General features: G+C 35.7%; 3 protein-coding genes across 3 annotated transcripts; all 3 read left to right on the top strand.

Annotated features, from left to right (window-relative positions):
- The first annotated feature begins 9,745 nt into the window (after positions 1 to 9,745).
- Positions 9,746 to 11,060, top strand: LOC108173212 (uncharacterized). Its single transcript, XM_017331879.2, has 2 exons — positions 9,746 to 9,773; positions 10,639 to 11,060. Exons 1-2 carry the CDS (start codon positions 9,746 to 9,748, stop codon positions 11,058 to 11,060), a joined length of 450 nt encoding a protein of 149 aa, XP_017187368.1.
- A 3,011-nt stretch (positions 11,061 to 14,071) lies between these two features.
- Positions 14,072 to 14,812, top strand: LOC139195059 (secreted RxLR effector protein 161-like). Its single transcript, XM_070820241.1, has one exon. It carries the CDS (start codon positions 14,072 to 14,074, stop codon positions 14,810 to 14,812), a length of 741 nt encoding a protein of 246 aa, XP_070676342.1.
- A 6,598-nt stretch (positions 14,813 to 21,410) lies between these two features.
- Positions 21,411 to 22,106, top strand: LOC103433634 (7-deoxyloganetic acid glucosyltransferase-like). Its single transcript, XM_008371902.1, has one exon. It carries the CDS (start codon positions 21,411 to 21,413, stop codon positions 22,104 to 22,106), a length of 696 nt encoding a protein of 231 aa, XP_008370124.1.
- Positions 22,107 to 22,426: the final 320 nt, after the last annotated feature.

Below are 22,426 nucleotides of genomic sequence, written 5' to 3'. Positions count from 1 at the left end.
AAATGGGCATTGTTCACTATGCTTTGAAAAAATACACTATTATAAACATGGTAGACCTTGCTTCAACTTCATTTTCCATGCCCTTCTACTGTCATTGACAACAATTTAAAAAAAAAAAACACTTTTTTTTTTCTTTTACCAAACACATTTGATATTCTAATTTTTTTTTAATAAGCTATTGTTTTTAAAAGCACCATAACTCCAAACCAACCTTAAAAGTCTTTTCATATGATTTTGTCTAAGTGTTGCTAATGCTCAAAATTTGTAGGTTAACAATCTTAACAAAATTAGCTCTTGGTGGGCTTGGAATTGAAACTGAAATGAAATGGACTTGGGATTTAAGTGGTTTACTCCTCTGCGCTAGGCTGTATCCACAAGTGGAATCAAAACTGAAATGAAATGGACTCATGATTTAAGTGGTTCACCCCTTAGCGCGGTAGTTGCATTTACTATGTTGCTTAGATTATATTGATTTCAAAGGTTACAAATAGCGCTCGGCATATCCTTAGACTCTACCCAAAAAAAGAATTATAGAGTGAGGTTACTTGAGTATTTGAGATGTATATCATTTTGTTATATTTTTGATATAAAACTTTTTCTCTAACATAGATGCACCTATTTTTTCATTTATTTATTTATTAGTAAAAAAATAAATATCATACATATTCTTCACCTTGTGAAGTAAATATGCCTTGAAAACTTTCTTAAAAGTTAAAACTCCATAATTGCTATTGGGATTTTGTTATCTTGGATATGCATGGCTTTTGATAAAAGGTTGCCACATTATTATAACACAATCTATGGCTCATAACGACGTTACAACCTTTAAATTTACATAAATCAAAGATAGAATTACAGTGTCAGTTAACTTAATTGCGAATTTGAGATGAACATGGAGCAACAAAATCAACCACTACACGTACTAATGTTGCCATTACTGGTAAGGCCACGTCACTCTGATGCTCATCTTGGCACAGTTATTGTGCCACGTTGGCATCCACATCACCTTCCCCCACACCAAGCACATCCATCGTCGCCTCAACCAATGCTATCCCTTCTCTGCCCCCTTCCCGACCCTTCGCTTCGAGTCAATCCCTGATAGCCTCCGACGAATCATCCACGCACCATTCCCCCCATAATCGAGATTGTCTCGTCACTCAAACTCGTAACGAAGCCTCTTCTGTGTGACCTCCTGATCCCTAACCAAAAGAGCCGACGAGTCGTACGACCTTACTTGCCTCCTTTGAATTGTATGATAACAGATGGGAATATGCGTTTCGTGGTTGTGTGGCGAAGGAGGTGGGGATTCCTGTAAGGGTAATGTTAGGGAGACTAAATTTTTGAATTAAAGTTTGTAAACCAAATGATATAGATGTTAATGATTGGATGATTACTTAAGTATTGATTAACGTGCCTATTTTTTATCGTTAACAAATAATTTGATTTGCAAATTGGGTTTAAAAATTTGATATCCCTAACATTATTCTTCCCGGCTATGCCAGTCCTTAGCGCGAGTGGCTTCTGGTCTGCTTTATGCGTTCCCGACCTCATTCGCAAGGTCAGCTTCCATTTGCAGGTGAGCCCTATCATGCATGCATCGTTATATGTCAATCAATTTGGAATCATACCAGCATGCATTGTTACGTGTCGACAGGGCCGGTCCAGGCCCAATGCTACCAGATCGCCTGTCCAGGGCCCAAAATTGGTTGGGAGCGTTTTGTTCACCATCACTTCGTCTTCCCGTCTTCGACTTGGACGCATCGTAGCCTTGGTTCTTTAATATGTATTCCAATTCCAAGAATCAAATTCCATGTTTCAAGCCTAAAGCCTTTAATTTAATTAGAGGATTATAAATCATCAGTTCTTTAAGAACAAAGAATGTCTTCCAGATTTTTCAGAATTATATGCTTGTACCGTTGTTGTTCGAATTCCAGAATTTCAAAGGAATTCGAGTTCCAAAATTTCAGTTGGTCGACTCAGTCCAGTCAACCTTTTCCTGGTTTTGCTTCCTGCTTCGGAGTTCGGACCTTTGGTCCTTCCTGCTACTTCGGTGCTTCCTGCTGCCAGCCGGACAGTTGGCAATCTGCTGAGGTTGATTGAGCCTTCGCATTGGCCCCCTGCCACTGCCAGAAGGCCCAGACAGACCACTGAGACCAGACCCACACGGGCCACACCCGTGGCCCCAGAGTGACACATTCTTGCCCAGATTAAAGAACCATTTTTATTTTCTTCAGTTTTATCAATTTTTTGAAGTTGGTTTTGCTTTTTACAAATAATTTTAATCTTACATATTAGTTTTAAGGGTTAATATTTGTTTACTACCTTGACATTTTGTGGTTTTCAACATTTGGTACATGAAGTTTTTTTTATCCCAGAGTCATAGCTCAAGTCTTAATTTTGGGACAGTTTCATACATCCGTTAAGTTTTCCGTTAGAAATTCTGTTAACTGATGACGTGGCGCACACGTGGACAATAACTGAGCGCCACATGTCAATATGGGCCCAATTCAATGTTAAAAAAAAAACACAAAAAAAAAAACCAACCTTCCCTCAACCCACGCACCATCTCCCTCCCTTCTTTCTTCTGCAAATCCCAGCACCCCACCCAAATCCCATCTCCCTTATACTACCCCTCGAAAAATTCTGACTCGTTGGGAGGTGGCGGCAGGACGCGCACGAAGGTTGCGAAGGCTAAGTCGTGGTTGCCGGTGAGGAAGACGTGCTTCTGATTCGGTTTCCTAGAGGGTCAGGCCAGGCTAGGCCAGGTCATTGATGTCGTACATGACCTCCGCAAGTGTCTCAGCAAAGGGTCGGCCATTGATGACTGCTTCATGGGCCCTTCGAACCCTGGCAGCCGTCGTGAGCTTAATGGCTTCTGTGATTTTTTGGGTATTTTTATGGAATCGATTCGGACTCAAAGTTTACGTAGACCGCAACGGGTTGTTGAAGATCGAGAACGGATAGGTTGGGGTGAGATTTGGGGCAAAAGGGGTTTAGGGTTTTGTTGAAATGTGTTGGAAAATAAGGGTTTTGCAGATACCCACATGATTGAATTGGACATCGCCATTGGGTTCTGGTTTTTGTTTTGCAGAAATTATGCGAATTCAAAATCTCTGCAAAATACCCAATTGGATTGAAGCTTTACGAAAGCATCAAAATCTCTGCAATCTGATTCACCATTGGAGATAGAACCGAATCTGGGTATTTTCACGGTGTAGAGCTCAGATCCGTTCACAATCAAGCTATTGCAGAAAAATGCTTGAGGTTTGGACTTGCAGGCGGCATCGTTGGCCAACATCCATAAGTTCTGGTAGAAGTTGGTGACCTCGGCGAGGATCAGGAGGGAGAGAATTGTGGCTGTGCTGTGCGAGGCGACGCAGCGGCATGTAAGGAAGATGAAGAGTGGATGAGGACGACGACATGGGTGCTGTGGGTGAGGAGAACAGAGGCGTGGAATTGGAGAAGGGAGGGAAATGGGTGAGGGTTGCAGAAGAGAGAAGGGAGGGAGAGGGTGCAGGGGGTGAGTGATGAGTAGGATATATATATATATATATATTTTTTTTTTTGTGTTTTTGTATTTTTAAAATTTTTTAATATTGAATTGGGCCCATGTTGACACGTGGCACTCAGTTATTATCCACGTGGGCGTCACGTCATCAGTTAACAGAATTTCCAACGGAAAACTTAATGGATGTATGAAATTGTCCCAAAATTAAGACTTGAGGTATGACTATGGGATGAAAAAAACTTCATGTACCAAATGTTGAAAATCACGAAATTTCAGAGTAATAAATAAAGATTAACCCTAGTTTTAATTTCGTAATAGAATTGCAAATCTACAAAACAGCATACTACAACAATCGTGTGTCGTATCAAGATTGCAAAAGCATTAAAGTTTGAGACTTTGAGCACAAACTGACAAGTAGGTGATTTCTATAATATATGTTGAAATTTAATTGATGTGTTGAGGACTGGGAGTATGATGATATAATTGATGATTTTGTTTAAAAAAAATGGAAGAAGGCAATTTCTTAAAGGTTGAAATTTCAAGGAGTTTTGTTAGGGGTTGTATATAATTTTAGTTTTGCTTATCGCAGTGTAGGTACCATGTCCATTTTGTTGAATGTTTTTTTTTTAAAAATAATATAATTTAGGCATGAAGGCCTAGTCCCTTAGCTTCAACTAGTTCCACCCCTCCTAAATATGTTTTTTTATTTTTTTATTTTTAAAATATATGTTCTTGTATAAAAAAATGGCACATTTTGAGCTTTCGCCCTGGGCACCTAAAACTCAGGACCGGTCCGGTGTCTCAATCTTATAATTTCTGTCTGAAAAGTTTGCATTTGTTTCATTGTTGGGCAATTTTTTTTCATAAAAAATTTCAAACAACCATGTTAATTAAAATTGGCGGCATATTGTTTGACGTAAAAATATTTGGGCAATTGGCTGTTATAGAATAAAAACAAAAGGAGTACGTAGTAGAAATTGCAACCTACATTGCTGGCATAGAACATTTTAGGGTGGGGAAATATCGAATAGTCCCTGGTTATAAGTCCTGCAATCCCATTCCCTCTTTCACTATAGCCCAGCCGCTCCAAGATCCAGAGTTCACGACTAAATCGCGAAAGGAGAAGGTGACGGATTCTGAGTGGTCGATCCACGAATTAAAGGTGCTGATGAATCTCAACAAAGAAGCTGCGAGTCTCAAGGACGTTTTGGATCTTATCAAGGAATTTGGGGACGGCGCCGGCTAGCTCGCACTCTGTTTCAGCATTTCGAACAAATTCCAATCCGGCATTCCAAAGTGTGAAAATCTCAAACACTCGAGTGTACAAAATTTTGAATAGCTTTAAATATTATTGTCAAACCCTAACTATATGTGATCGATAAGTTTCAGTTCGTTTTTTTTTCTTTCCTTTTTTGCATCTACTTTTCCAGTTTTGGCTGCTTTGATTCTTCCAGCAGTAATCAAGCAGTGACAACTAGTCATTCTCCAAATCTGCATGAGAGCAAGGTGCTTGAGAAATTCATGGAGGTTCTAGAATATGGCTGACAACAATAAAACAGTGAACATACAGACAGCGTATCTAACACATACTGATAAACATAACGACCTCTATTGACAATTGCCTATTACCTCACAATTTTATCAACATATAGACTCTATATCTGTGACATACCAACAATATCTACACTATATAAATACTATGTATCTGCTGGAGTATTTTAGACAATTCATTATAGGGGTGTGATATCCACACACCCCATTTTACTTCTCACACACCTTTTAAATTTTCGGCCGTAGGTTTAGATGAATTAAAGAAGATCAACGGATAGAAATTAGCAAGGGTTGTGTGAGAAGTAAAATGGGGTGTGTGGATAGCACACCCCTTCATTATATCAATATTATGGCATTCGTGTCATTTATGTCTATCTTTTTATTTTGGCAAAACATGTGTAATGTTTCTAAAACAGCTAATTTCCCAAAAATATTTCAATATATTTCCATACCAGGTGATTCATTGTACAACATGTGCTTTTAATGAGAGGTCCATTAATAGGGAGAAATTTTAGCACAAGAGTTTGACCTTACTAAAGTGGAAAATTGTTTTCATTGGCCTTTAGTTGAAGAGAATTTTTTTTATTACTAGCTAACTTGTGTTAGAAAGTAAACACCCATCACCATATGTCAAAATAAAAAGAGGAAATTTCATTTGAACTCATTTAACCGATCTCTACATTTAGCTTACTCTTTATATCCATATTAATTTTTTTATCAAACTACTAATATCTCTTAAACCCAAATTTACTACCAATAATACCCTCACAAACTCAATTCAAAATGCAAATTTAACTTTACACCCATGTTTTCACATTAGAAGCTACCCGGATCAGTCTCATGAAAATCCATGTTAATTAAATCCATTAATCTAATTAAACACAATTGTCATGAGAGTCAAACCAAATTAACCAAACACTATAATTAGTTCAACAAATGCATGCATAATTTGCAAGCCGACTTGCAGTACTAGGAATAACAGCTAGCAAGCATGCACGAAAGTTAGAAACTGAGAAATAGAAACTCTTTCAGAATATATAAAATAAAATAATAATAATAAGATTACATGACTAATTATAAACACTCAACAATGCACAAACAAATAAAATAATAATAAGATCACATGACTAATTATAAACACTCAACGGTGCATAAACAAAATGAAATGAAGTGCAATGATTATCATGTTCTCACATGTTTGCAGTGCATCTACATAGCAAGACTACTAATTAGATATGAGTAACATCTGAATGTGTTAATTAAAGAATTAAAATAACTTTAATTACTTAATTAAAAGGGATAGTTAAAAGTGAAGAAAAACACTTGATTTAGAACTAGGTGTTGATCTTGATCAGCTGCTGCTTCTTGTTTTGGCAGCAGTAGTAACAGAAGTAAAAGTAGGTTTTCGGCAAGTGATGAGTAGTGTTGGAGATGTTTATGGTTTGATTATTGGGTGGGTTTATTGATAAATTTAATATTTATTGTTAATTTCATCTTGTACTTAATGATAATTATGCAATAGGATAGTAAAGATAATTTATATTTAAAATATAAATTGGGTGTATAAAGAGGTTATATGAGTTCAAATAAATTTTCCCAATATAAAATTAAAGATTGACCTAAATCAAATTCACTTATTAAGAAAGTATCCAACTTTGCTCAAAAAGAAAGTATCCAAATTACACATTCAATAGCTTAAAAATAAAATAAGTACAATAAATTTGCAGATTAGCACAAACATGACCCCTTTTTTTACTGGATTACTAACGAGTCCATTCATTATCAACACCGCATGTTAAGGCTCAACCTAAACACTAATTTTTTTTTCTTCTTTTTTTTACTTATTACCGTCATATTAACTGACGGTGGATGATTTCTCTAGGTAATTCTTGTGTTGTACGTTAATTCCAACTTCAAAGCAAGGTCTAAAATATTGATATTATCCCGATATTTTCGTCGAAATTTTCGTGTTTTTGGACTACGAATATTTCCGATATCATCGATATTTTAGACCTTGATAGGAACTCTATGTGGTACTAAGTCACTCATGTATCTTACCATGCAATGTATAAAGTGTAAAATATTGTACTAATTCATTATATATAAATGATTATGGTGTGTTTAAACTTCTTTCATTAATTACTACATATTTTCTACACTTACAATGTTTGCCAGCTCGCTATATAATCAATTTAAATCAGTTAAATCCATTATGCAATGCATTTCCTTCCAATTTTTTGTGATAAACTAATAGATAGTTGACTAAATAAACATCCTGCAAAGTTTCAATAAAAATTTCGAAGTTTTTCTTGCAATTTCCGTGGTTTTTATTCAATTTTTATCGATATCGATAATATCTCGATATTTCCATCGAAATTTCCGTGTTTTTGGATTAACGATATTTCCGATATCATCGATATTTTAGACCTTGCTTAAAAGCTATACATATACATATGCATAAAAAGAAAAAAAAAAAAAAGCTCATTTTAATTACTTTGCTCAATAGTTGTAGATATAGATCAGAATTGTGGATGCAAATTTTTGCCGTCTCTTGCTTTGACGAAAATGCATCTGTAAAATAATAACACCTTCAATTAAGGTCAAAAGCCTCATGCGCCCACGATGAATTTGTTAGGGGTGGGAAGAAGGTCTTTGATCGAAGAATCTCCGATGTCAAAGTTAGTATTCTGAAAAGAATATAATTTTAGGAGTTTGTGGGTAGCAAATAACTTAACATTTTAGTGAAATAAGTAAGGTACTTCTAGAAAGGTGGCCGTCCACTAGGGTTGGGAATGGCTGGTCATATATGGTGAAATTGGTGGAGTAATTCAAGATATTATGTCAAATAATATCTTAAAGTTACTATGACAATTATTCTAAATTGAATAAGGGATTTAAGGAGTTACCCTGTTTTCAAATTCTTCATGGAAGAGACGTCGCAAGCCATTACTCGAGTTATAGCTCTCATAATCAACACCTTCGACGACCTCGAAACCTCTACACATTTCCACATCGCCATTCGTTTTCCCCAAGTTTACACAAACAGACCTCTCCACGCTCTCTTCAAATCTCGTGTCGGGAGCGACTTATCATCTTTGGCCGCGTCTTTGTGCCAAAAAGATCATCATTGTATGAGAGATTTTTTAATGTGCCCGGAACACATATGGGCTGGTACATCACTTGTACAAGTGGTGAAATATTTGTGTTAAAAAATTAACACCTTAAAAAGTAAAACTTTCCTCTACTTATATAACGATATGTCATGTACCATTTATCTTACGAGCATAATGAAAAATTTCTCATGACCAGGATCCGTTATTTTGTTAGCTTTGGCAGCATGGTGAAGCTGACACAAGAACAATTGTTAGAATTTTGGCATGGTTTGGTCAACAGTGGCAGGCAATTTCTGTGGGCGGTGCGATTAGATAAGCTTCGTGGTGAGCAAGGAGAGCTTGTCATTCCAGTAAAGCTTGAGGTTGGTACAAAAGAGAGGGTTTATAGTGGAATGGGTTCCACAAGAAGAGGTCCTAGCCCACAAAGCCGTGGGAGGGTTTTTGACCCACAGTGAGGTGAACTCGATCCCTGAGGGAATTTGGGCTGGAGTTCCAATGCTTTGTTGGCCGCAACTGGCGGACCAGCCGGTGATTTGTAGATACTAGAAATTATGTCCGTGTGTTGCTGCGGGATTGAAAATTATACGAAAGATTATGTTTAAAATATATAAAACATGGTGTTACAAAAGTTTAATGCTATTTACATTGAAAACGTTGAGTAGATTGTTATATCAAAAGATTTGACCACACAGGTAGCCCATGCGGCTTTGGATCGATATTAGTGCACTTACAAAAATTTATGAAATATTGTGCTGTTTCCCACTATTCAAATCGGTACATAATAGTTATTGATACCAGAGTTCAAATAACATTTGATTCTTCAATGTTTCACCCGTAAAATTCCAAATCCATAAACACAAAAACGCAGAACAAAGAAAAATTACCCATAAAACCGTGTGCGCGGGCATGCTTCTCTGACATCTTTTATCAAATAGGTGGTGGGCACTAAAGCATTCAATTCGACATAATCAAGCTCATCCACACTTGTTTATCTACTGAACAAAACATACACTATGAATATAAATGTTGTTTTTAAACTCGAATTGGACGCGTAAAATTACACTCTTTTAACATGTTTTGGAAATTTTATTTCATCAAGTGATTTCAAAATTCAACGAATTGAACAAATCATAATGGAATAGAAATATGAAAAATTACATTTAGAAGAAGTGGAAGACAAATTTACGTTTTTGGGTGTTGTGTTAACCCAAATGAAGGAATAAGCATACCATTGTAAGAATATGAACATGAGTTTTCAGTGAACTAGTATTAGCTATTTGGACCAATTAGTATAAGAAAGCCTTATAGGAAGATGAATGTGAGTTCTTGTTGATAGGGGAGTCTATCATAGTGGTGAACTAATGTGGATTAGGAGACATAAGTTGTTTCATGCAGGGATTTTAATAGGGAATCCTTATTGGATTAGGAGAGATATATGTCTATATATATTGTGACCTCTGCTCTCACAGATGCGCGTTTGATTAAGAACTAAGTCCTATTCTTGGTTAGAGCATAGATTCGTCTAACAGAGAGGAGAAGGATTGCAATGCACTGAGATTGAATGGCAGTAGCTATGGCGTCTTCCAATGGCAGTCCATCAGGTCAGTGGTATTGCAAAGTTCTTTACATATTTGTTTAAGAGTTTTTCATGCTTTCTTGTTTGTGATTTATGCGACTTAATCTTGTTCTTGGCGATATAAGTTTACATGTGGTATCAGAGCCTTAGGTTTAAGTTCTTAAATTCAATCAAGCAAGGTCGATTGAAACATTAAAAAAAAAAAACATTGAAAATCACCATAAAAGGTTTCGAAGCCGGTTCTAGGTCTCACAACATTTTTTATTCCTAAACAGTGCGTTTTTGGTAAAATAAGGTTAGTTAGAATATTATGACTGTTGGTATTCGAAATTTGTTCTGTTTTTTGGGGTTTTCTGGGTTTGTTCTTTTAGGAAGGAAGACTTTATCTTGTTCCTTTAATCCCGACCCATTCATCATCAATCCGAGTAAATCAAACCTCGTTGTTGAGTGCTCAATATTTGTCCAAAATGTTTTCGCTGCTGGGTATTGATGTTTGTCTCTTTAAAAGGTATGTGATCTTCAAAACTCGGATTAGCAATATGAATATCATATAAAATAAAAATTTATATGAATCTTGTAAAATGATCTTTTGATTAACATGAATAATGTCATTTTTAAAATATGATTGCAATTTCTTGGAATTTTAGCATGTTAAAATGATCATTTATAAGAAATATATTTGGTTCGAATTTTTGCAAACTTACTGGTGCTATCAAAACCATGAACTGAGATGCATGGAACAAATCAGTACAAAAAGATGGTTGTTCCTGATTACATGGTGATCGGTCCATGGTTTATCTTGAAACCCTTGATCCTATATGCGCCTATCAACTGTTTGTTGTTAAGATTGTATATATGGATATTGGTTATAAAGCTTTGATGTGCAATAGACTGTGAAAACGAAATCAGAACTCTAAATGTTCATATGGTGATTTCATGTTCATCAATGTCTGCAATATCGATGAGGAGCTTAAACTTGGCAAATATTCCGATCCTTACAGGTGGCAACTACAAGAAGTGGAGAAGGGATATCAATTTACTATTGACTCTTAATGAGTTTGATATAGCAATTGATAATCCTAGGCCTGTCATAAGTGATCAAAGCACCAGGGTAGAGAGATCAGATTTTGAGAGGTGGACAGGGGCCAACAAAGTAGCACTTTCCATCTTAGAAGCTGGGATGTCTGATACCATCAGAGGAGGAATCAAGAAACCAGAACTGGCTGTGGACTATTTGGCTGCAATTGAAAAGAAATTTAAAGAGTCTGAGAAGGCAGAAGTGAGCCAATACATGTCCTTGCTCACTACTTAAAAAATTGAAGGTACTGGCTTTATAAAAGATCATATAATGAAAATGACAGATGCTGCCGAAAAGTTGAATTCCATGGATGTAAACATTGGAGAGAAGCAGCTTGTGTTTATGATCCTTCAAGCCTTCCCCACAAAGTATGGTCAGGTGAAAGTCTCCAATAATACACAAGAGAAAAGCTGGGATATAGATGAACTAATTGCACAATGTATGCAAGAAGAAGCCCGACAAAAGCAAGAGAAAGGCAAGGAGATTGAAGAAGCAAACTATGTGCAATCTGGAAGAGAGAAGAGAGCATTCAACAATGGTGGCTCTTCTGGTCCTAGTAAGAATTCTAAATTCACTAAAAATTCTAACAAATTCAATATATCTGCTAAAGTAAATGATTCCCCCATAAAATCTATCAATTTTAAAGCTAAACCTAAAGATGTGTCTAAACTTAAGTGTTTTTAGTGCAAGACTAAAGGGCATTTAAAAGTTAATTGTGAAATTTTTAAAGATTATGTTAAGAGCAAAGAGAAAGAACTAGTACATGTCTGTGTTGAGTCAAATCTTTGTGAAGTATCTGTTAACTCTTGGTGGTTTGATACTGGATGCTTAGTACACATAACTAACTCTTTGAAAGGTTTTCAAAAACAAAAGGAAATTGGAAATGCTTTGTATCATGTCTATGTTAGGGAAGGGACTAAGGTTGCAGTGCATTCCATAGGGATAGTCAATCTGAAACTGACTTCTGGTTTTGTTTTACAATTAAAAGATGTGCTCTATGTGCCCAAAATGAGAAGAAATTTGGTTTCTACTTCTAAAATAATAAAAGATGGTTATGCATTCTTTGCTGATGATGTTTGTTTGAAAATCTTTAAGAAAGATTGTTTTGATAAAATTTTGGGAACTGCCCTCTTGTCTGAAAATCTCTGGCGTCTAGAGTGTCTAGGTGAGTATGTTGACCACTCACTTTTAAATGTCAGTTAAAAGAGAATGCTAGAACAAGATACTTCTTATATTCTTTGGCATAAGAGATTAGGGCACATCTCTAAAGAAAGAATTCTTCAACTTTCTAAAGTTGAATTGATACCAAAATTAGATCCTGCCACTGCAACAGAATGTGTTGATTGCTTAAAGGGTAAAATGACCAACTTTATAAAATTAGATGCCAATAGAAGTCAAGGGTTGCTTGAAATCATACACACTGATATTTGTGGCCCTTTTCCAGTCAAAACAATATATGGAAACAAGTATTTTGTTAACTTTATAGATGATTTCTCTAGACTAGGATACACTTTTCTTATTAGTGAAAAGTCTGATGCCCTTAAGTGCTTTATTATTTACAAAACTGAGGTTGAAAAATAGTTAGGTAAAGTTATTAAAATTGTTAGATCGGATAGGGGAGGAGAATAGTTTGGCAGGTATACTGAATCAGGACAACAAAATGGACCATTTGCACTTTATTTGGAGCAAAATGGCATTGTAGCTCAATATACAACACCAGGCATACCTCAACAAAATGGAGACTCAGAGAGAAGGAATAGGACTCTAATTGGCATGGTAAGAAGTATGATGACAAGATCGAAGTTGCCAGTATTCTTATGGGGAGAAGCCTTGAAAACTGCCAACTACATTCTCAACCGAGTTCCAAGTAAATCAGTCTCTTCAACACCTTTTCAAATATGGCATGGTACAGTTCCTAATTTTGGCTATTTTCATGTTTGGGGATGCAAGGCTGAAGCTAGATTTTACAACCCAAATGAGAGGAAGTTGGATCCCAGAACATAATCTTGCTATTTTATCGGTTATCTTGAAAAATCAAAGGGGTTTCGATTCTAAATACCTCATGGTCATACTAGAATCCAGGAGACACACAATGCATTTTTTTCTTGAAGATCAAGATGTTTCCAATTTGACAAAAAAAAAAACTTTAATTTTGAAGAGGAGGATCAGTCACATGATATCTCTGAAGCTACCAACTAAAACCAGGTCCCATTATTCCGTCAATCATCATTAACTAAAAAAGAAGAAATAATTACAGATTTGGAGTCTCCTATAGATCAAACTATGGAATCAACAAATACCTGCACCTGCATCTGTTTCAGATTCAAAACAACTAGTTTCAGTTGAGAACCAACTTTTGTTTGAACCAAGAAAGTCAACCAGAGTTAGGAAATCGACAACTGTGAGTGATTATGTCTATTTGGAAGAAGCATACTTTGACATTGGTGATATTGATGACCCTCTTTCATACTTTCAGGTCATGGAGAGTTCACAGTCAACTCTATTGCAGAATGCAATGAAGGAAAAACTAGATTCGATGTACAAAAACAATGTTTAGACACTTGTGGAGTCTAGCCTTCAAACCAAGCCTATAGGTTGTAAATGGGTATACAAAACCAAAAGAGATGTTCTTGGTTGAATTGAGAGATACTAAGCTAAATTAGTAGTAAGTGGCTTCACCCAAAGAGAAGGTATTGATTACAACGACTTTTTCCCCAGTGTCTTCTAAAGATTCCATGCGAGTTGTCATGGCTTTGGTTGCATATTTTGACTTGGAACTGCATCAAATGGATGTGAAAACAGCTTTATTGAATGGAGACCTAGAAGAGTGTATTTATATGAAACAACCAACTGGATTTTTTGAAAGGGGGAAGGAAAACATGGTTTGCAAACTCAATAAGTCGATATATGGATTAAAATAAGCCTCTAGACAGTGGTATTTAAAGTTTGATCATATTGTTTATTCTCAGGGATTTGTAGAGAACAAATTGGATGATTGCATTTACATCAAGTTTTTTGGTTCACATTTTATTCTTTTTGTGCTTTATGTTGATGATATCCTTCTAGCAGGCTCTTGTTTTAAGTTGTTACAAAGAACCAAAAGAATGCTCAGTGAAAGTTTTGATACGAAAGATCTGGGAGAGGCACACTTTGTGTTGGGAATTGAGATTATACGTGATAGACAGAAAGGATTGCTTGGCTTATCCTAAAAAGGTTACATTGATAGAGTATTGCACCGATTTAATATGGAAAGTTATAGTTGTGGCCAAGTTCCAGTTAACAAAAGGGATAAGTTCTCGAAGAATCAATGCCCGATGACTGATTTGGAGATAAAGAAAATGCAATCTAAGCCTTATGCTTCTCTGGTGGGAAGCCTTATGTATGCAACCGTATGTACACGACCAGACGTTGCGTTTATAGTAGGAATGTTGAGAAGGTTTCAAGCAAATCCAGGAGAAGCACATTGGATATCTGCCAAGAAGGTTCTGAGATACTTGCAAAGAACTAAAAACTTTATGTTGGTTTATGGCAAGAGTGAATCTTTGGAACTTGAGGGGTACACTGACTCCGATTTGGTAGGTGACGTGGATGATAGAAAGTCAACAGGTGGTTATATTTTCATGTTGAATGGTGGAGCAGTTTCCTGGAAGAGTGCTAAACAAACTCTCATTGCTACATCTACTATGGAAGATGAATTTGTAGCTTGTTTTGAAGGAATGAAACAAGCTGTTTGGTTGAAGAACTTTCTGTCAGAATTGAAAGTTGTAAATTCAGTTCAAAAACCTATGAGAATGTTTTGTGACAACAATTCAGCCGTGTTCTTTGCAAAAAATAACATAAGAACTTCTGCTTCGAGGTTAATGGATGTAAAATTTCTTAAAGTGAGAGAACAAGTAAAGAAAGGGATGATTGATGTTCAGCACATTAGTACTGTTTTGATGATTGTAGATCCTTTGACTAAAGCGCTGCCTATTGGAGAGTCTTAGAAACATGTATCTCGGATGGGAGTATTGGAGAGTCTAGATCAGTGGGAGTAATTGGTTTGTTTCGGAAAACTTGAAGGTTGCAGCTATGTAAGTAATTCAAGTCTAGATCAGTGGGAGTAATTGGTTTGTTTCGGAAAACTTGAAGGTTGCAGCTATGTAAGTAATTCAATTTGGGATTGTGCTTGTGATTTTGGTCTAAGCTAGCTTACTTTGTTATGTTTAGTTTGTTAGTTTGTTTTGTATTTTTAAAATAAGTGTCTTTATCTCGAGACTTAATGCTTCGGTTTTGGAGTATTGTGGTTTTGATGATGGACTTGTTAGATTCATATGATACTTTGGAAAACAATTTGTTTGTTTTAAAAGGTTTATAGTTCATGAATTTTATTCAGTCATTGAAATGTTGCTTTTCAATGAAGATTAATATATGTTATGATATTTTGAAAAGTGGGAGCATATTCTGGATTGTTTTGTGTTAATCATGAGTCATTTTTGCAGATTGGATACATTTGAGTCTTGAATCAATGCTACTTTTGGTTGTAGTTTGAGATTCTTGGCTTTTTTTTTTTGAAATGCAATGGGACATTGGTCATGATGATAAAATCTTGAATAAGGTTGTGTGATCACTTCTTATAAATTGGTGAAGGCTGTGCTCGTTCTATGTCTCATGTTCAAGTGGGAGAATGTAAGAATATGAACATGAGTTTTTGGTGAACTGGTATTAGCTATTTGGACCAATTAGTATAAGAAAGCCTTATAGGAAGATGAATGTGAGTTCTTGTTGATAGGGGGGGGTCTATCATAGTGGTGAACTAATGTGGATTAGGAGACATAAGTTGTTTCCTGCAGGGATTTTAATAGGGAATCCTTATTGGATTAGGAGAGATATATGTCTATATATATATTGTGACCTTTGCTGTCACATATGTACGCTCGATTAAGAACTAAGTCCTATTCTTGGTTAGGGCATAGATTCGTCTAACAGAGAGGAGAAGGATTGCAACGCACTAAGATTTAATGGCAGCAGCTATGGTGTCTTCCAATGGCAGTTCATCAGGTCAGTGGTATTGCAAAGTTCTTGACATATTTGTGTAAGAGTTTTTCATGCTTTCTTGTTTGTGATTTATGCGACTTAATCTTGTTCTTGGCGATATAAGTTTACAACCATCCCAGAAACTCATGCATCCTCTCAACGAAGCTTTGCTGGCTCTTTGTTTTCCTCACCTGCAATTAAGAGTCTAGACCCCCTAATTTATCAGTAAACAAAGAAACATCGTTAAAAACCCAAATTTACCCAATTGGAATAATGACAACAATTGGACAAAACAGAATAAACCGTAGAGATTCAACAGTTCAGAGTCCACAACCTGAAACTTTTATTGAGTTCATACAGCTAAAGGAGCAATCCAATTACTAAATTGTAAAGAAAAATCTTCTCAAAAAAGTATCTAATTTTACAAAAAAAGTATCTAATAACACATCAGATAGTAAACTTGGAATTAACTACCGGATTCTGCCAAACAACATTCAAGATAGATGCGTAAACAATATGGAAAATGGGTTGTTGGAGAACCTGCAATCCTTGAAAATTGTTGTAATTCAAGTCCAAGTAGTTAAGATGCTTCAAATGGAGCAAATAAGGATTTATCTTACCACCCAGCCACGTATTACTGTTGTAAAAATCCCAATCAGAAAGGTGGAAATCCTGCTGAAAATTGGGATTAGTGAGACGAAGTTGAAGGATCTTGATCTGTCAAACAACAATTTAAATGAAGATATATCCGATATCTTTGAGAGTTTGTCTGTTTGTAGTTCGGAGAGAATAGAGTCGTTGTCATTGGGGTTTAATAATCTTTCAGGCCACTTTACATATGATCGTTTTAGAAAGTTCAGAAATTTAGACACCTTTAACTTTCTCGAAGTTCAGTATTAGGTCTCATCCCAGTTTAATAGAACTCTTCGAGAAAGTATTGGTCAACTTAAATTGCTGATTGAATTAGATATATCTCATAATTCAATGAAAGATAATTAAGTTTGATCTAATCTTTTTTACGTGATATATATGTATTATCCTTATCGATATTGTAGACTTATGAACCATAGCTTTGCAGGTTACATTTTCAGACATTGTAGACTTATGAACCATACCTTTGCAGGATGCATCTTTAGAAGTCAAGCCTATGCATATGAACGTAAATCGTTAAGTACATTTTTTCACCAGTGTTATGCAAATTTTAGATACGTACTGAGATCTCCAGAACTGACAGAAGCTTGGGCGTGTGATTCACTTTTCCATTGATAGAATATCGTAAACCACAATTTGATTCCAATTAATGAAGAAAGAAAAACAATCAATAACCGGTATTATACCTGTAATAGAGTGACTTGTGCTGAGAGGGCGGTTGCCTCGATTTGAAGCGCGTGCACCTTCCTCTCTAGCTCATTCGTACACCTCACTTCCTCTTCTTCTACCTTGCAACCGGTTGCCCGTTAGCTAAAACCCTACAAAACAAAAAAAAACAAAAATTAAAACACATCAATTTCTCATTCAACCGAATATTATTCACACACATAACCCAAAAATTTAACACAAATATATACAAATAAAAATAGAATTTAAAAAATCTCTCCTTTCCCAACACAAACTTCAACCACAAAACTATGTTAGATGGACAAAAAAAAAAAAAAATCACAAAATTAAATTAAATATAATTTCTAACAAAGACTTTGGAGAATAGAAAGGTCAATTCCCCACAATTTAATTACAATAATTGCAAAATAATTCAATAAGCAATTTAATCGAAATCTTAGTAACATGAAAGACAAAAATCACTTATCATACCCTTGCCAGCTGCCATTAATACTATGCTATATTAGCATATTTCAATCTTTTTACACATAACAACTATTACTAAGAAGATTGATTAAAGCTCAATGAGAATATGAAGAAGCACAAATATTCTGCATATGTTTTATAACACAAAAAGATTGCCTCTCGCGTTAGGAAATTTAACTCTATAGTCCAAACATAGTCTAGCATATTAAATTGAATAATTCTACTCACCACTCCTATCATACCTTCATATTTGAAATACGCTTAAGGATGTTGACTTTCTATGAAATTCTTTTGTATACAATAATTACCCAATTACTGCCTGTACGTATTTTAAGATCACCAATTCGGCAAAATTACTCAGCTAACAATATAGGCACCCAAGCGTACCATGACACACCATGACTGAATAACCTGCACAAATATCCCAATAAACCTGCAGATTAGTAGAAATAATAGAAGAGCATTTGATGTTGAATGTCGAAAATACATAAAGAAAGCAGGTGGACAGGCATACATTGCCGAGGAGATCAACATTGCGATCAGATGGGGATCCATAGAATTCAAGCAATACGTGGGGATCAAGAGGATTGAAGCTGTCAAGAATAAAAGTTACTGATTAATTGAAATGGAAGTGTATTCAAAATAATGAGCTCAAGGAACAATATTTCATAAGCAAGAAAGTCATTAACTTTGGAAAGATTGTTCCCTCTCCAAGATATAGCCAGTCATTCGTGTACTCATCAGCCACCATTGCAATCATGTACGCCACACCTTTCATGCATTCCCACATGGTTAAAAATTGTATAATTTTACTCATGAAAGGCCAAGGAGATTACAATGATTTTAGTCTGGTGTAAGCAAACCTGATATACTACAACCGATGCATACAATCTGATTAAAATGCTCATGAAAACTGTCAATACGATACTTGCAACAACCATAATTGGCCACAGAAGGATTGTCAATCAGCAATAGGGATGCAAGCTATTTCAAGAAATGGACCTTCTCGAGTAATCAGATCATGAATCAGTCGATACCAGCCTTTAAGCAACATATAGGGACTCTTTACAACAACAATTGTAGTGTCTACAGAATCTCCACGATTAGCCCTAACACGACAACTATATTACATGTCAGAATGTGAATCAACCTACAATATGTCCCCAAAAAAGAATTGAGTTCGGATTAAAACCGCTCTTTTAGGCAATGCTATTTCAAATGTTTATATTTGGCTACCGCTACATAATTTGATGACAGAAGCAAAACAATTCTAGTCACTAATTACAACATGATTACCTTATGGTTCGGTTCAAATAATTGGAGAACCTAAGATCACCAAATAATTGGAGAACCTCACACAATCCATGTGATCTCTTTTCTTTTCATTTTGAAATACTTACCTTTCATCACCTTATTCCACCTGTAAATACCAATTACACAAACTCCTACAATGTGACCCACCTCTCCAAAATTTCCTCAACCCTAATTTTTTACCAGAAAATTTCAAATGGGCAAATCTCAATTTCTTAATCAAAGATTAAAAAGGCAAAAGGTAAAGTAAAAATATAAAAACACGAATTAAAAAACAATGACAGCACCTTTCAAACTATAGGATTACAGTTCACATTTACAGGAATCGTCGAAGAGAAATCAGGGGCCAAATTTCTATCACCCATTTGGAAATCCAAATTTACATTCTTCATTTAGTTGGAGCATATTCAGCTCATAAACAATAAATAAAAAATGAAGTAGACAAAAACACAAACAAAAAAGGCTTCTGTAAAATTTAATAAATAATAATAAAAAAAAACTGAAGCAAAAGAAAGGATCTCAAATCTGGACATATATACCTTGCATGTTCTGAGTTTCAGATGCAATGTTAAGGCTGGCCTTGATTCTTTCTGGAAAAAAAAAATGCAAAACTCGATCTGCAAGAGAATAACAAAGAAATTTCAAAATCAACAGGACTCAACACAACAATGTCAAGCGTAAGTCTTCACTGCGTTCATATCTCATCTCATTGAAGTGCTTCAATGCGCTGTTCGAAAGTGAAATTGAAGGTGAAAGCCCCACGATCTTTGGCACTGCTGAAACACAGACAAATCTCAGTACCATTGAACTTGATAGGATATGCATTCAACGATACAACCGTCAAACTTGTTTGTATATACTTCAAGATCGCATACACTATAAATCGCAAAAATAAAATAAAATTTAGAGATCAAGTAACGGGACAAAACCTTTCGACGGTTATAAACGAAAAATTACGATTTAACGGTTATTTTAACTCCGATTTTGATATTTTTTTATAGCTACACTGCTTGATCCTATATGAATACAATAAATGAATTCGATCTTCAATTTAAAATATTTACACCAGTGGATACCATAAAATCTTATGTTATACTTAATGAAAGTATAAATAAACTCTAAGAGTTAGTGAATCTATCGTTTTGATGGGATACACATCCTACGAAACTAATTTCAACGATCCAACCGGCAAACTTGTTTGTATATGCTTCGAGATCGCATATACAAAAAATTGCAAAAAACAAACATTCAGATATCAAGTAACGGGACAAAACTTTTCGACGGTTATAAACAAAAAATCATGATTTAACGGTTATTTTAACTTCGATTTTGATGATTTTTTATAGCTACACTCCTTGATCCTATATGAATACAATGAATGAATTCGATCTTCAGTTTAAAATATTGACACTAGTGAATACCACAAAATCTTATGTTATACTTAATGAAAGTATAAATAAACCCTAAGAGTTAGTGAATCTATTGTTTTGATGGGATACGCATTCTACGAAACTAATTTCAACGATCGAACCGTCAAACTTGTTTGTATAAACTTCGAGATTGCATATGCAAAAAATCGCAAAAAAACAAACATTTAGAGATCAAGTACACAATTTAATGGTTATTTTAACTCCGATTTTGATGATTTTTTTTTACAGCTACACTCCTTCATCCTATATGAATTCAATGAACTAATTTGATCGTCAATTTAAAGTATTTACACAAGTGGACCACAAAAACCCTTTGCGCGATGCAGTTTGTTCGTTGCGGAAACACCCTTTGCGTGACGCAATGGTTGGTGCGTTGCGCAAATAGTCTTTGCGTAACGCATTGGTTGGTGCATTGCGCAAAGTATGTTTGCGCACGACCCCATTGTTATGTCACGCAAGTTATATTAAAAAAAAAACAGAACACATACTACTTTCCGCTTGAGCGGACTACGTGGCCACTTGAGCAACAGAACACATACTACTTTCCACTTAAGCGGAAGAAAACCACTGCTTGAGCAGCATACCCCAATGTAATGCCCACTTGAGTGACCTAATAATATATATTTTTTTAAGTTATGTGGAAAAGCCGTTGACTTTGCATGGCGGAGGTATGTCTTCATTGCACAAAACAGTTTTGTGTGATGAAGGTATACCTTTGACGCGAAAAACTATTTTGCGCAATGAATGTACACCTTCGCCGCGCAAAATGTCCTTGTGTGACGTTTTGTTGTCACCATTGCTCAAATGACCCTGTGCAACTTAATTTGCTCCGTCGCACAAGTTGTCGTCACACAAATATGTTTTTGTACTAGTGATTCAAACATCTAGATGCATCAAATGAATTTATTTTGTCGTCACTAGTAGCATTTTTCTATACCGCCAATATAAATAGGTCTCACGTATACTACGTGGTACAATTCTTCCAAGTAATTTTTTGAAATGAAGTCTATTTCATATTTTTACCATGACTAGTCATGCAAAATCTACTTCTAACTTTGAAACAGATGATGACATGGATAAGCAGATTAGCGATATTTCGAGGATGGAAGGCCTTTTACAGGGCCGAGACCTACCAAGCTTTTGCAGATATCCAATTGACCGCTCAATTACTAAATTTTTCATGGAAGAGACCAAAGCTATTGCTCGTGCTTCTTCTTTAATAATCGACACCTTCGACGGCCTTGAAGCCTCAATTCTCTCCCACATAGCCACACTTATCCCCAAAGTTTACGCAATAGGCCCTGTCCACGCCCTTGTCAAATCTCGCGTTGGCGATGTCCTGTCATCCTCTGCCCCTTTGTGCCAAGAAGACCGCCGTTGCATGACGTGGCTGGACTACAAACAAGTGGGATCTGTTATATATGTTAGCTTTGGCAGCTTGGTGAAGCTAACACATGACCAATTTTTTGAATTTTGGCACGGCTTGGTCAGTTGCGGGAAACAATTTATATGGGTGGTGCGGTTAGATATGCTTACGGGGGAGCAAGGAGAGCACGTGATTCCGACTGAGCTGGAGATGGGTACAAAGGAGAGGGGATTTATAGTGGAGTGGGCCCCCCAAGAAGAGGTCCTGGCTCACAATGTTGTGGGAAGGTTTTTAACCCAATGCGGGTGGAACTCAATCGTGGACAAACTTATTCAAGACTTGAGAAACTTGTGATGATTTATGATATGTTAAAGAGAATAGCTAGAATATATGAAAGACTTTTATGGAACGAGTTTGACATTATAATGCTCCAAACTACTAATATAATGCTGTGTAAGGGCTAGTTTGATATTGTTGTGTTTTTTAAAAAAAAAAATTGTTTTTGCTGTGGTGTGAAAATAAAGGGCTGTAAAATAAAGTTGTTGAGTGTTTGGTAAAATTTGATATAAAATTGTTGTGAATATATTAAATGACTAAAAATGGTATGTTATTTAATGTGATATAATAATTACCAAAGAGAAAGATTGTAATTTATTAAAATATGCAGGGGTATA

Source organism: Malus domestica, chromosome 04 (assembly GCF_042453785.1).
Source record: "Malus domestica chromosome 04, GDT2T_hap1".
In the NCBI taxonomy this organism is placed as follows: Eukaryota; Viridiplantae; Streptophyta; class Magnoliopsida; order Rosales; family Rosaceae; genus Malus; species Malus domestica.
This window is presented reverse-complemented; position numbering and strand designations above follow the sequence as displayed.